General features: G+C 39.9%; 1 protein-coding gene across 1 annotated transcript in view; it reads right to left on the bottom strand.

Moving 5' to 3' along the window:
* Positions 1–653: 653 nt before the first annotated feature.
* LOC127908379 (CD82 antigen-like) overlaps positions 654–17257 on the bottom strand; it is an 84044-nt gene continuing 67440 nt past the window's right edge. The window contains exons 9-10 of the mRNA XM_052466693.1: positions 3683–3791; positions 654–3536 (exon numbers count right to left, since the gene is read on the bottom strand). Coding sequence (XP_052322653.1) covers positions 3714–3791 — 78 coding nt within the window. The 3' untranslated portion in view covers positions 654–3536; positions 3683–3713. The remainder of the gene's footprint in view (positions 3537–3682; positions 3792–17257) is intronic.

Below are 17257 nucleotides of genomic sequence, written 5' to 3'. Positions count from 1 at the left end.
GAGCGGAGGGCGTTGTGAGAGGGAGGGCGTTGCGAGGGGAGGGCCATTTTGAGGGGAGGGCGTTGCGTGGGGAGGGCTCAGACTCTCTTCTCATTTCCTGTACACTCCTCCACCAGACTCTCTTCTCATTTCCTGTACACTCCCTCTCCACCAGACTCTCTTCTCATTTCCTGTACGCTCCTCCTCCACCAGGCTGTTCTCAATTCCTCTTCACTCCCTCCACCAGGCTTTCAACAATGCTGACTCGCTTAGATGTGGCATCCTGGCATGTCACTGTGTGTGCTGCCATCTTCTGGTTGTTTTTAGTATTGCAGCTGATTGATCCTGCTCTGGTCACACTTCAACATGTGGGTCTTTTGCCATTTCAACAAGACTTTAATCTGACAACAATCAACCACAGAAAGACATATACATTCCTGTCTGGAAACTCTACATATGTGACACAACTTCTTCTTCTTCTTCTATACCATTTTAGCGAGCAGACACTTTTTTTTTTTTACCCAAAGCGACGTACATTCATGAGTGTACGTACATTGTTACATATGGGTGGTCCCGGAAATGGAACCCACGACCCTGGCCGTTTAAAGTGCCACGTTCTACAAACTGAGCTACAAATGGACACTTCTTCTTCAAACAAGACAATACAGCACATAAATTGTGATGGATTCAGTTTATTACTGAATGTAAAATTCACAACACTTAAATGTTTTAAAATAAAAAATTAACAGCTTCTAACTCTAGGAAAATATTCCTCTACATAAAACATATTTTAAAAAAAGAAATACATAGAATTTAGAATTTCTGTAAATGAGTAAAAAACTTTGAACAATAAAAAGCTTTTAGCATCATCTGAGTTAAGTTCTGGAAGTTGACATCTGGTCGATTTTTCAAAGCTCTTGGATTTGTAAAAAAAAAAAAAAAAAATGGATTTAACTTTTTTTTTTTTACCTTTATTTAACAAGTCAAGTCGGTTAAGAACAAATTCTTATTTACAATGACGGCCTACACCGGGCCAAACCTGGACGACGCTGGGCCGATGGGCCTCACAATCATGGCCCGTTGTGATACATGAAAAACACTGAAATGAGAAATGTAGCTTCATTAACTTGAATGACAACAATCACGAATTGCATAATGGGACTTGAGGACATAACTTTTTTTTTGGGGGGGGGGGGCACAAAAACTGTAATCCTTCCGTCCAATCCTGATAGTCATCTGTGTTTTTATTTATTTTTTAATTTGTGAATTGTGTGGAATGGTCTGACAGTCATGGTGGCGACGCTGTTTGATTAGAGACCAGAGACCCAAAGGGGACTAACAGTCTCAGTCTCATTCTGGGCTCTAATAGCTATTTAAAGACAGCCAAGCTCCCATGCTTCTGATGATTCAGCCCCAGATTGTGCTGTTTGATAGCAGAACGGCGACACCTGCTGGCCAGAGGCTGTAGCTACACCATAAACAATAAGAGACAATGTCTAAGGCTTCAATGGTTCCCTATTCCCTATATAGTGCACTACTTTTGACCAGGACCCCATAGGGAATACATTAGGGCCCTGGTCAAAAGTAGTGTACTATATAGGGAATAGGGTGCCATTTGCGATGTACCCAATAAGAATGGAAACAAAAAAAACAACAGCATTATGAAAACCAAAAACTGTGCGGTCGGGCGGGCTAAGTCGACCTCGTTCTTTCCTGTTTCGAACACTGATCCAGCTCAGTGACTCACACGACCACTTATTTAGCCCTGTCTAAAGTCATATGTACAATCATTACTTTTTTTTCAAACAACATGGAAAAAAAGGAGGAAAATAATGAAAGAAAGTAAAACACACACAAAAACATCACACGTACAGCATATAACATCCTACAGTATATAACATACTTCATGCAACACTATTCATTCTCCTTGGTAGCGAGTCATTTGTCAGAGACCAAGCAGACCAGACACACCTGTGAGAGAGATGGAGTAAGGGAGAGAAAGAGAGGTGGAGCTGAGTGGTTCTCAGAGCCTCAGTGGACAGACTGATGAGACCCCAGCAGTCTAGCCCTGGGTAGGGCAGGCCTCTCCACCCCAAAAACCATGGTTCATCAGCCTCCCCTCTCTATCTCCTCCCCTCTATCCCATCTCTAGCTCCTCCCTCTTATCTCCATCTCTAGCTCCTCCCCTCTCTCTCTCTCCATCTCTAGCCCCTCCCCTCTGTCTCCCATCTCTAGCTCCTCCCTCTGTCTCCCATCTCTAGCTCCTCCCCTCTCTATCTCCTCCCTCGCTCTCTCCATCTCTAGCTTCATAGTAGGAGTGCTGATCTTGGATCAGGCACAGGCCCACATCTCTCTCTCTCTCTCTCTGATTAACAGCTCACAAAACGTCACTAAAGTGCTCTTACAAAGACTGAGCTAGCTAACTAACTAACTTGCTTACTAACTAAATACCACGATAAGCGCTTCAAGAATAGAACAGAACAGGACATACAGGTGTTTGTTTGAATACTGAAGAAGGGCATAAAACCTTGCATCATAATGGCTTTAAAGGACTCCGTAATAAACCAAAAGCTGAATTCATAACCTAAAACCTTTAATCAGTTCATTACCTAAATCTGAGTGGGAAAAAAAACAAAACATAATGTCACTTAAAAAATAATGAAGACAACAGCGATGTGTGTGTGAGCCCACGGCCATGTGTGAGAACTGCTCCCAGATCTGCTTGTGTCCTGGCCAACTCCACTGCTGTCAGTGGCCAGTTGTGTTTGGCCTGACGATGAGTGACAAGGCGTTGGCCTGACGATGAGTGACAAGGCGTTGGCCTGACGATGAGTGACAAGGCATTGGCCTGACGATGAGTGACAAGGCGTTGGTCTGATAGTCCAAACAGACTGCTATCCAGGCTGTTACCAGGCTAGGAGAGGGTGAATGGTATCAGACTGGGTCAGTTACCAGGCTAGGAGAGGGTGAATGGTATCAGACTGGGTCAGTTACCAGGCTAGGAGAGGGTGAATGGTATCAGACTGGGTCAGTTACCAGGCTAGGAGAGGGTGAATGGTATCAGACTGGGTCAGTTACCAGGCTAGGAGAGGGTGAATGGTATCAGACTGGGTCAGTTACCAGGCTAGGAGAGGGTGAATGGTATCAGACTGGGTCAGTTACCAGGCTAGGAGAGGGTGAATGGTATCAGACTGGGTCAGTTACCAGGCTAGGAGAGGGTGAATGGTATCAGACTGGGTCAGTTACCAGGCTAGGAGAGGGTGAATGGTATCAGACTGGGACAGTTACCAGGCTAGGAGAGGGTGAATGGTACCAGACTGGGTCAGTTACCAGGCTAGGAGAGGGTGAATGGTATCAGACTGGGTCAGTTACCAGGCTAGGAGAGGGTGAATGGTATCAGACTGGGTCAGTTACCAGGCTAGGAGAGGGTGAATGGTATCAGACAGTTGTTTGTTTCTGTGTTTCACTGTGAGAGTGTGTCTATGCTATGCATGTCTGTCTGTGTGTGTGTGTGTCTGTGTGTGTCTGTGTGTCTGTGTCTGTGTGTGTGTGTGTGTGTGAATGGTCTGTCAGACTGTGTAGAGGGTGAATGGTATCCAGTCTGTGTGTGAATGTGTGTGTGTGTGTGTGTGTGTGTGTGTGTGTGTGTGTGTGTGTGTGTGTGTGTGTGTGTGTGGGTGTGTGTGTGTGGTGACTGGGTGTTAGGCGTGCATGACTTTTGCTGGTCTTCATAGTCAGTACTTGGGAACTTTGGTGTAATCCTCCTGGACAACACTCTTACAGAGACACATGGACAGAATCATACCGAGGAGCTGGAGAGGAACACAACACTGGGTTAGTTATGCTGTTAACACACACACACACACACACACACACACACACACACACACACACACACACACACACACACACACACACACACACACACACACACACACACACACACACACACACACACACACTGAGGGTACAGTATATGTCCTGGTATTAGTACTGAGGGTACAGTATATATCCTGGTATCAGTACTGAGGGTACAGTATATATCCTAGTATTAGTACTGAGGGTACAGTATATATCAGTACTGAGGGTACAGTATATATCAGTACTGAGGGTACAGTATATATCCTGGTATCAGTACTGAGGGAACAGTATATATCCTAGTATCAGTACTGAGGGTACAGTATATATCCTGGTATCAGTACTGAGGGTACAGTATATATCCTAGTATCAGTACTGAGGGTACAGTATATATCCTGGTATCAGTACTGAGGGTACAGTATATATCCTAGTATTAGTACTGAGGGTACAGTATATATCAGTACTGAGGGTACAGTATATATCCTAGTATTAGTACTGAGGGTACAGTATATATCCTGGTATCAGTACTGAGGGTACAGTATATATCAGTACTGAGGGTACAGTATATATTAGTACTGAGGGTACAGTATATATCCTAGTATTAGTACTGAGGGTACAGTATATATCCTAGTATTAGTACTGAGGGTACAGTATATATCCTAGTATCAGTACTGAGTGTACAGTATATATCCTAGTATCAGTACTGAGGGTACAGTATATATCCTGGTATCAGTACTGAGGGTAAAGTGTATATCCTAGTATCACTACTGAGGGTACAGAATATATCCTGGTATCAGTACTGAGGGTACTGTATATATCCTAGTATCACTACTGAGGGTACTGTATATATCCTAGTATCACTACTGAGGGTACTGTATATATCCTGGTATCAGTACTGAGGGTACTGTATATATCCTGGTATCAGTACTGAGGGTACTGTATATATCCTAGTATCACTACTGAGGGTACAGTATATATCCTAGTATCACTACTGAGGGTACAGTATATATCCTACTATCACTACTGAGGGTACAGTATATATCAGTACTGAGGGTACAGTATATATCAGTACTGAGGGTACAGTATATATCAGTACTGAGGGTACAGTATATATCCTGGTATCAGTACTGAGGGTACAGTATATATCCTAGTATCAGTACTGAGGGTACAGTATATATCCTAGTATCACTACTGAGGGTACAGTATATATACTGGTATCAGTACTGAGGGTACTGTATATATCCTAGTATCACTACTGAGGGTACTGTATATATCCTAGTATCACTACTGAGGGTACTGTATATATCCTAGTATCACTACTGAGGGTACAGTATATATCCTGGTATCAGTACTGAGGGTACTGTACATATCCTAGTATTACTACTGAGGGTACTGTATATATCCTAGTATCACTACTGAGGGTACAGTATATATCCTGGTATCAGTACTGAGGGTACAGTATATATCCTAGTATCACTACTGAGGGTACAGTATATATCCTGGTATCAGTACTGAGGGTACAGTATATATCCTAGTATCACTACTGAGGGTACAGTATATATCCTGGTATCAGTACAGAGGGTACAGTATATATCCTAGTATCAGTACTGAGGGTACAGTATATATCCTAGTATCACTACTGAGGGTACAGTATATATCCTGGTATCAGTACTGAGGGTACAGTATATATCCTGGTATCAGTACTGAGGGTAAAGTATATATCCTAGTATCACTACTGAGGGTACAGAATATATCCTGGTATCAGTACTGAGGGTACAGTATATATCCTAGTATTAGTACTGAGGGTACAGTATATATCCTAGTATCAGTACTGAGTGTACAGTATATATCCTAGTATCAGTACTGAGGGTACAGTATATATCATAGTATCAGTACTGAGGGTACAGTATATATCCTGGTATCAGTACTGAGGGTAAAGTATATATCCTAGTATCACTACTGAGGGTACAGTATATATCCTGGTATCAGTACTGAGGGTACTGTATATATCCTAGTATCAGTACTGAGGGTACAGTATATATCCTAGTATCAGTACTGAGGGTACGGTATATATCCTGGTATCAGTACTGAGGGTACTGTATATATCCTGGTATCAGTACTGAGGGTACAGTATATATCCTAGTATCAGTACTGAGGGTACAGTATATATCCTAGTATCAGTACTGAGGGTACAGTATATATCCTGGTATCAGTACTGAGGGTACAGTATATATCCTAGTATCACTACTGAGGGTACAGTATATATCCTGGTATCAGTACTGAGGGTACAGTATATATCCTAGTATCACTACTGAGGGTACAGTATATATCCTGGTATCAGTACTGAGGGTACTGTTTATATCCTAGTATCACTACTGAGGGTACAGTATATATCCTGGTATCAGTACTGAGGGTACTGTATATATCCTGGTATCAGTACTGAGGGTACAGTATATATCCTAGTATCAGTACTGAGGGTACAGTATATATCCTAGTATCACTACTGAGGGTACAGTATATATCCTAGTATCACTACTGAGGGTACAGTATATATTCTAGTATCACTACTGAGGGTACTGTATATATCCTAGTATCACTACTGAGGGTACTGTATATATCCTGGTATCAGTACTGAGGGTACAGTATATATCCTAGTATCACTACTGAGGGTACAGTATATATCCTGGTATCAGTACTGAGGGTACAGTATATATCCTAGTATCAGTACTGAGGGTACAGTATATATCATAGTATCAGCACTGAGGGTACAGTATATATCCTGGTATCAGTACTGAGGGTACAGTATATATCCTAGTATCACTACTGAGGGTACAGTATATATCCTAGTATCACTACTGAGGGTACTGTATATATCCTAGTATCAGTACTGAGGGTACAGTATATATCCTAGTATCACTACTGAGGGTACAGTATATATCCTGGTATCAGTACTGAGGGTACAGTATATATCCTAGTATCACTACTGAGGGTACAGTATATATCCTAAGATCACTACTGAGGGTACTGTATATATCCTAGTATCACTACTGAGGGTACTGTATATATCCTGGTATCAGTACTGAGGGTACAGTATATATCCTAGTATCACTACTGACGGTACAGTATATATCCTAGTATCACTACTGAGGGTACAGTATATATCCTGGTATCAGTACTGAGGGTACAGTATATATCCTAGTATCATTACTGATGGCACAATATATATCCTGGTATCAGTACTGAGGGTACAGTATATATCCTAGTATCACTACTGAGGGTACAGTATATATCCTGGTATCAGTACTGAGGGTACAGTATATATCCTAGTATCACTACTGAGGGTACAGTATATATCCTGGTATCACTACTGAGGGTACAGTATATATCCTAGTATCACTACTGAGGGTACAGTATATATCCTAGTATCACTACTGAGGGTACTGTATATATCCTGGTATCAGTACTGAGGGTACAGTATATATCCTAGTATCACTACTGAGGGTACAGTATATATCCTAGTATCAGTACTGAGGGTACTGTATATATCCTGGTATCAGTACTGAGGGTACAGTATATATCCTAGTATCACTACTGAGGGTACTGTATATATCCTGGTATCAGTACTGAGGGTACAGTATATATCCTAGTATCACTACTGAGGGTACAGTATATATCCTAGTATCACTACTGAGGGTACTGTATATATCCTAGTATCACTACTGAGGGTACTGTATATATCCTGGTATCAGTACTGAGGGTACTGTATATATCCTGGTATCAGTACTGAGGGTACAGTATATATCCTAGTATCACTACTGAGGGTACAGTATATATCCTAGTATCACTACTGAGGGTACAGTATATATCCTGGTATCAGTACTGAGGGTACAGTATATATCCGAGTATCCCTACTGAGGGTACAGTATATATCCTGGTATCAGTACTGACGGTACAGTATATATCCTAGTATCACTACTGAGGTACAGTATATATTCTAGTATCACTACTGAGGGTACAGTATATATCCTAAGATCACTACTGAGGGTACTGTATATATCCTAGTATCATTACTGAGGGCACAATATATATCCTGGTATCAGTACTGAGGGTACAGTATATATCCTAGTATCACTACTGAGGGTACAGTATATATCCTGGTATCAGTACTGAGGGTACAGTATATATCCTAGTATCACTACTGAGGGTACAGTATATATCCTGGTATCACTACTGAGGGTACAGTATATATCCTAGTATCACTACTGAGGGTACAGTATATATCCTAGTATCACTACTGAGGGTACTGTATATATCCTAGTATCACTACTGAGGGTACTGTATATATCCTGGTATCAGTACTGAGGGTACAGTATATATCCTAGTATCACTACTGAGGGTACAGTATATATCCTAGTATCACTACTGAGGGTACAGTATATATCCTAGTATCACTACTGAGGGTACTGTATATATCCTAGTATCACTACTGAGGGTACAGTATATATCCTAGTATCAGTACTGAGGGTACGGTATATATCCTGGTATCAGTACTGAGGGTACTGTATATATCCTGGTATCACTACTGAGGGTACAGTATATATCCTAGTATCACTACTGAGGGTACAGTATATATCCAGGTATCAGTACAGAGGGTGGTATATATCCTAGTATCAGTACTGAGGGTACAGTATATATCCTAGTATCACTACTGAGGGTACAGAATATATCCTGGTATCAGTACTGAGGGTACTGTATATATCCTAGTATCACTACTGAGGGTACTGTATATATCCTAGTATCACTACTGAGGGTACTGTATATATCCTGGTATCAGTACTGAGGGTACTGTATATATCCTGGTATCAGTACTGAGGGTACTGTATATGTCCTAGTATCACTACTGAGGGTACAGTATATATCCTAGTATCACTACTGAGGGTACAGTATATATCCTGGTATCAGTACTGAGGGTACAGTATATATCCTAGTATCAGTACTGAGGGTACAGTATATATCCTGGTATCAGTACTGAGGGTACAGTATATATCCTAGTATCACTACTGAGGGTACAGTATATATCCTGGTATCAGTACTGAGGGTACAGTATATATCCTAGTATCAGTACTGAGGGTACAGTATATATCCTAGTATCAGTACTGAGGGTACAGTATATATCCTGGTATCAGTACTGAGGGTACAGTATATATCCTGGTATCAGTACTGAGGGTAAAGTATATATCCTAGTATCACTACTGAGGGTACAGAATATATCCTGGTATCAGTACTGAGGGTACAGTATATATCCTAGTATTAGTACTGAGGGTACAGTATATATCCTAGTATCAGTACTGAGTGTACAGTATATATCCTAGTATCAGTACTGAGGGTACAGTATATATCATAGTATCAGTACTGAGGGTACAGTATATATCCTGGTATCAGTACTGAGGGTAAAGTATATATCCTAGTATCACTACTGAGGGTACAGTATATATCCTGGTATCAGTACTGAGGGTACTGTATATATCCTAGTATCACTACTGAGGGTACTGTATATATCCTAGTATCAGTACTGAGGGTACTGTATATATCCTGGTATCAGTACTGAGGGTACTGTATATATCCTGGTATCAGTACTGAGGGTACAGTATATATCCTAGTATCACTACTGAGGGTACAGTATATATCCTAGTATCACTACTGAGGGTACAGTATATATCCTGGTATCAGTACTGAGGGTACAGTATATATCCTAGTATCACTACTGAGGGTACAGTATATATCCTGGTATCAGTACTGAGGGTACAGTATATATCCTAGTATGACTACTGAGGGTACAGTATATATCCTAGTATCACTACTGAGGGTACTGTATATATCCTAGTATCACTACTGAGGGTACTGTATATATCCTGGTATCAGTACTGAGGGTACTGTATATATGCTGGTATCAGTACTGAGGGTACAGTATATATCCTAGTATCAGTACTGAGGGTACAGTATATATCCTAGTATCACTACTGAGGGTACAGTATATATCCTAGTATCACTACTGAGGGTACAGTATATATTCTAGTATCACTACTGAGGGTACTGTATATATCCTAGTATCACTACTGAGGGTACTGTATATATCCTGGTATCAGTACTGAGGGTACAGTATATATCCTAGTATCACTACTGAGGGTACAGTATATATCCTGGTATCAGTACTGAGGGTACAGTATATATCCTAGTATCAGTACTGAGGGTACAGTATATATCATAGTATCAGCACTGAGGGTACAGTATATATCCTGGTATCAGTACTGAGGGTAAAGTATATATCCTAGTATCACTACTGAGGGTACAGTATATATCCTGGTATCAGTACTGAGGGTACAGTATATATCCTAGTATCACTACTGAGGGTACAGTATATATCCTGGTATCACTACTGAGGGTACAGTATATATCCTGGTATCAGTACTGAGGGTACAGTATATATCCTAGTATCACTACTGAGGGTACAGTATATATCCTAAGATCACTACTGAGGGTACTGTATATATCCTAGTATCACTAGTGAGGGTACTGTATATATCCTGGTATCAGTACTGAGGGTACAGTATATATCCTAGTATCACTACTGAGGGTACTGTATATATCCTAGTATCACTACTGAGGGTACAGTATATATCCTGGTATCAGTACTGAGGGTACAGTATATATCCTAGTATCATTACTGAGGGCACAATATATATCCTGGTATCAGTACTGAGGGTACAGTATATATCCTAGTATCACTACTGAGGGTACAGTATATATCCTGGTATCAGTACTGAGGGTACAGTATATATCCTAGTATCACTACTGAGGGTACAGTATATATCCTGGTATCAGTACTGAGGGTACTGTTTATATACTAGTATCACTACTGAGGGTACAGTATATATCCTAGTATCACTACTGAGGGTACTGTATATATCCTGGTATCAGTACTGAGGGTACTGTATATATCCTGGTATCAGTACTGAGGGTACAGTATATATCCTAGTATCACTACTGAGGGTACAGTATATATCCTAGTATCACTACTGAGGGTACAGTATATATCCTGGTATCACTACTGAGGGTACAGTATATATCCTAGTATCACTACTGAGGGTACAGTATATATCCTAGTATCACTACTGAGGGTACTGTATATATCCTAGTATCACTACTGAGGGTACTGTATATATCCTGGTATCAGTACTGAGGGTACAGTATATATCCTAGTATCACTACTGAGGGTACAGTATATATCCTAGTATCACTACTGAGGGTACAGTATATATCCTGGTATCAGTACTGAGGGTACAGTATATATCCTAGTATGACTACTGAGGGTACAGTATATATCCTAGTATCACTACTGAGGGTACTGTATATATCCTAGTATCACTACTGAGGGTACTGTATATATCCTGGTATCAGTACTGAGGGTACTGTATATATGCTGGTATCAGTACTGAGGGTACAGTATATATCCTAGTATCAGTACTGAGGGTACAGTATATATCCTAGTATCACTACTGAGGGTACAGTATATATCCTAGTATCACTACTGAGGGTACAGTATATATTCTAGTATCAGTACTGAGGGTACTGTATATATCCTAGTATCACTACTGAGGGTACAGTATATATCCTAGTATCACTACTGAGGGTACAGTATATATCCTACTATCACTACTGAGGGTACAGTATATATCCTGGTATCAGTACTGAGGGTACAGTATATATCCTAGTATCAGTACTGAGGGTACAGTATATATCATAGTATCAGCACTGAGGGTACAGTATATATCCTGGTATCAGTACTGAGGGTAAAGTATATATCCTAGTATCACTACTGAGGGTACAGTATATATCCTGGTATCAGTACTGAGGGTACAGTATATATCCTAGTATCACTACTGAGGGTACAGTATATATCCTGGTATCACTACTGAGGGTACAGTATATATCCTGGTATCAGTACTGAGGGTACAGTATATATCCTAGTATCACTACTGAGGGTACAGTATATATCCTAAGATCACTACTGAGGGTACTGTATATATCCTAGTATCACTACTGAGGGTACTGTATATATCCTGGTATCAGTACTGAGGGTACAGTATATATCCTAGTATCACTACTGAGGGTACAGTATATATCCTGGTATCAGTACTGAGGGTACAGTATATATCCTAGTATCAGTACTGAGGGTACAGTATATATCCTAGTATCATTACTGAGGGCACAATATATATCCTGGTATCAGTACTGAGGGTACAGTATATATCCTAGTATCACTACTGAGGGTACAGTATATATCCTGGTATCAGTACTGAGGGTACAGTATATATCCTAGTATCACTACTGAGGGTACAGTATATATCCTGGTATCAGTACTGAGGGTACTGTTTATATACTAGTATCACTACTGAAGGTACAGTATATATCCTAGTATCACTACTGAGGGTACTGTATATATCCTGGTATCAGTACTGAGGGTACTGTATATATCCTGGTATCAGTACTGAGGGTACAGTATATATCCTAGTATCACTACTGAGGGTACAGTATATATCCTAGTATCACTACTGAGGGTACAGTATATATCCTGGTATCACTACTGAGGGTACAGTATATATCCTAGTATCACTACTGAGGGTACAGTATATATCCTAGTATCACTACTGAGGGTACTGTATATATCCTAGTATCACTACTGAGGGTACTGTATATATCCTGGTATCAGTACTGAGGGTACAGTATATATCCTAGTATCACTACTGAGGGTACAGTATATATCCTAGTATCACTACTGAGGGTACTGTATATATCCTAGTATCACTACTGAGGGTACTGTATATATCCTGGTATCAGTACTGAGGGTACTGTATATATCCTGGTATCAGTACTGAGGGTACAGTATATATCCTAGTATCACTACTGAGGGTACAGTATATATCCTAGTATCACTACTGAGGGTACAGTATATATCCTAGTATCACTACTGAGGGTACTGTATATATCCTAGTATCACTACTGAGGGTACTGTATATATCCTGGTATCAGTACTGAGGGTACTGTATATATCCTGGTATCAGTACTGAGGGTACAGTATATATCCTAGTATCACTACTGAGGGTACAGTATATATCCTAGTATCACTACTGAGGGTACAGTATATATCCTGGTATCAGTACTGAGGGTACTGTTTATATACTAGTATCACTACTGAGGGTACAGTATATATCCTAGTATCACTACTGAGGGTACTGTATATATCCTGGTATCAGTACTGAGGGTACTGTATATATCCTGGTATCAGTACTGAGGGTACAGTATATATCCTAGTATCACTACTGAGGGTACAGTATATATCCTAGTATCAGTACTGACGGTACAGTATATATCCTAGTATCACTACTGAGGGTACAGTATATATTCTAGTATCACTACTGAGGGTACAGTATATATCCTAAGATCACTACTGAGGGTACTGTATATATCCTAGTATCATTACTGAGGGCACAATATATATCCTGGTATCAGTACTGAGGGTACAGTATATATCCTAGTATCACTACTGAGGGTACAGTATATATCCTGGTATCAGTACTGAGGGTACAGTATATATCCTAGTATCACTACTGAGGGTACAGTATATATCCTGGTATCACTACTGAGGGTACAGTATATATCCTAAGATCACTACTGAGGGTACTGTATATATCCTAGTATCATTACTGAGGGCACAATATATATCCTGGTATCAGTACTGAGGGTACAGTATATATCCTAGTATCACTACTGAGGGTACAGTATATATCCTGGTATCAGTACTGAGGGTACAGTATATATCCTAGTATCACTACTGAGGGTACAGTATATATCCTGGTATCAGTACTGAGGGTACAGTATATATCCTAGTATCACTACTGAGGGTACAGTATATATCCTAGTATCACTACTGAGGGTACTGTATATATCCTAGTATCACTACTGAGGGTACTGTATATATCCTGGTATCAGTACTGAGGGTACAGTATATATCCTAGTATCACTACTGAGGGTACAGTATATATCCTAGTATCACTACTGAGGGTACTGTATATATCCTAGTATCACTACTGAGGGTACTGTATATATCCTGGTATCAGTACTGAGGGTACTGTATATATCCTGGTATCAGTACTGAGGGTACAGTATATCCTAGTATCACTACTGAGGGTACAGTATATATCCTAGTATCACTACTGAGGGTACAGTATATATCCTAGTATCACTACTGAGGGTACTGTATATATCCTAGTATCACTACTGAGGGTACTGTATATATCCTGGTATCAGTACTGAGGGTACTGTATATATCCTGGTATCAGTACTGAGGGTACAGTATATATCCTAGTATCACTACTGAGGGTACAGTATATATCCTAGTATCACTACTGAGGGTACAGTATATATCCTGGTATCAGTACTGAGGGTACTGTTTATATACTAGTATCACTACTGAGGGTACAGTATATATCCTAGTATCACTACTGAGGGTACTGTATATATCCTGGTATCAGTACTGAGGGTACTGTATATATCCTGGTATCAGTACTGAGGGTACAGTATATATCCTAGTATCACTACTGAGGGTACAGTATATATCCTAGTATCACTACTGAGGGTACTGTATATATCCTGGTATCAGTACTGAGGGTACTGTTTATATCCTAGTATCAGTACTGAGTGTACAGTATATATCCTGGTATCAGTACTGAGGGTACAGTATATATCCTAGTATCACTACTGAGGGTACAGTATATATCCTAGTATCACTACTGAGGGTACAGTATATATCCTGGTATCAGTACTGAGGGTACTGTATATATCCTAGTATCAGTACTGAGTGTACAGTATATATCCTGGTATCAGTACTGAGGGTACTGTATATATCCTGGTATCAGTACTGAGGGTACAGTATATATCCTAGTATCACTACCGAGGGTACAGTATATATCCTAGTATCACTACTGAGGGTACAGTATATATCCTAGTATCACTACTGAGGGTACAGTATATATCCTAGTATCACTACTGAGGGTACAGTATATATCCTGGTATCAGTACTGAGGGTACTGTTTATATACTAGTATCACTACTGAGGGTACAGTATATATCCTAGTATCACTACTGAGGGTACAGTATATATCCTAGTATCAGTACTGAGGGTACTGTATATATCCTGGTATCAGTACTGAGGGTACTGTATATATCCTAGTATCACTACTGAGGGTACAGTATATATCCTAGTATCAGTACTGAGGGTACAGTATATATCATAGTATCAGTACTGAGGGTACAGTATATATCCTAGTATCAGTACTGAGGGTACGGTATATATCCTGGTATCAGTACTGAGGGTACTGTATATATCCTGGTATCAGTACTGAGGGTACAGTATATATCCTAGTATCAGTACTGAGGGTACAGTATATATCCTAGTATCAGTACTGAGGGTACAGTATATATCCTAGTATCAGTACTGAGGGTACAGTATATATCCTAGTATCACTACTGAGGGTACTGTATATATCCTAGTATCACTACTGAGGGTACTGTATATATCCTGGTATCAGTACTGAGGGTACTGTATATATCCTGGTATCAGTACTGAGGGTACAGTATATATCCTAGTATCACTACTGAGGGTACAGTATATATCCTAGTATCACTACTGAGGGTACAGTATATATCCTGGTATCAGTACTGAGGGTACTGTTTATATACTAGTATCACTACTGAGGGTACAGTATATATCCTAGTATCACTACTGAGGGTACTGTATATATCCTGGTATCAGTACTGAGGGTACTGTATATATCCTGGTATCAGTACTGAGGGTACAGTATATATCCTAGTATCACTACTGAGGGTACAGTATATATCCTAGTATCACTACTGAGGGTACTGTATATATCCTGGTATCAGTACTGAGGGTACTGTTTATATCCTAGTATCAGTACTGAGTGTACAGTATATATCCTGGTATCAGTACTGAGGGTACAGTATATATCCTAGTATCACTACTGAGGGTACAGTATATATCCTAGTATCACTACTGAGGGTACAGTATATATCCTGGTATCAGTACTGAGGGTACTGTATATATCCTAGTATCAGTACTGAGTGTACAGTATATATCCTGGTATCAGTACTGAGGGTACTGTATATATCCTGGTATCAGTACTGAGGGTACAGTATATATCCTAGTATCACTACTGAGGGTACAGTATATATCCTAGTATCACTACTGAGGGTACAGTATATATCCTAGTATCACTACTGAGGGTACAGTATATATCCTAGTATCACTACTGAGGGTACAGTATATATCCTGGTATCAGTACTGAGGGTACTGTTTATATACTAGTATCACTACTGAGGGTACAGTATATATCCTAGTATCACTACTGAGGGTACTGTATATATCCTAGTATCAGTACTGAGGGTACGGTATATATCCTGGTATCAGTACTGAGGGTACTGTATATATCCTGGTATCAGTACTGAGGGTACAGTATATATCCTGGTATCAGTACTGAGGGTACAGTATATATCCTAGTATCAGTACTGAGGGTACAGTATATATCCTAGTATCAGTACTGAGGGTACAGTATATATCCTGGTATCAGTACTGAGGGTACTGTATATATCCTGGTATCAGTACTGAGGGTACAGTATATATCCTAGTATCAGTACTGAGGGTACTGTATATATCCTGGTATCAGTACTGAGGGTACAGTATATATCCTAGTATCACTACTGAGGGTACAGTATATATCCTAGTATCACTACTGAGGGTACAGTATATATCCTGGTATCAGTACTGAGGGTACTGTATATGTCCTAGTATTACTACTGAGGGTACTGTATATATCCTAGTATCACTACTGAGGGTACTGTATATATCCTGGTATCAGTACTGAGGGTACTGTATATATCCTGGTATCAGTACTGAGGGTACAGTATATATCCTAGTATCACTACTGAGGGTACAGTATATATCCTAGTATCACTACTGAGGGTACAGTATATATCCTGGTATCAGTACTGAGGGTACTGTTTATATACTAGTATCACTACTGAGGGTACAGTATATATCCTAGTATCACTACTGAGGGTACTGTATATATCCTGGTATCAGTACTGAGGGTACTGTATATATCCTGGTATCAGTACTGAGGGTACAGTATATATCCTAGTATCACTACTGAGGGTACAGTATATATCCTAGTATCAGTACTGACGGTACAGTATATATCCTAGTATCACTACTGAGGGTACAGTATATATTCTAGTATCACTACTGAGGGTACAGTATATATCCTAAGATCACTACTGAGGGTAC

The sequence above is a fragment of the Oncorhynchus keta genome, chromosome 17, assembly GCF_023373465.1.
Source record: "Oncorhynchus keta strain PuntledgeMale-10-30-2019 chromosome 17, Oket_V2, whole genome shotgun sequence".
Lineage (NCBI taxonomy): Eukaryota > Metazoa > Chordata > Actinopteri > Salmoniformes > Salmonidae > Oncorhynchus > Oncorhynchus keta.
Note: the sequence above shows the minus strand (reverse complement) of the source record. Positions and strands in the feature narration are given on the sequence as shown.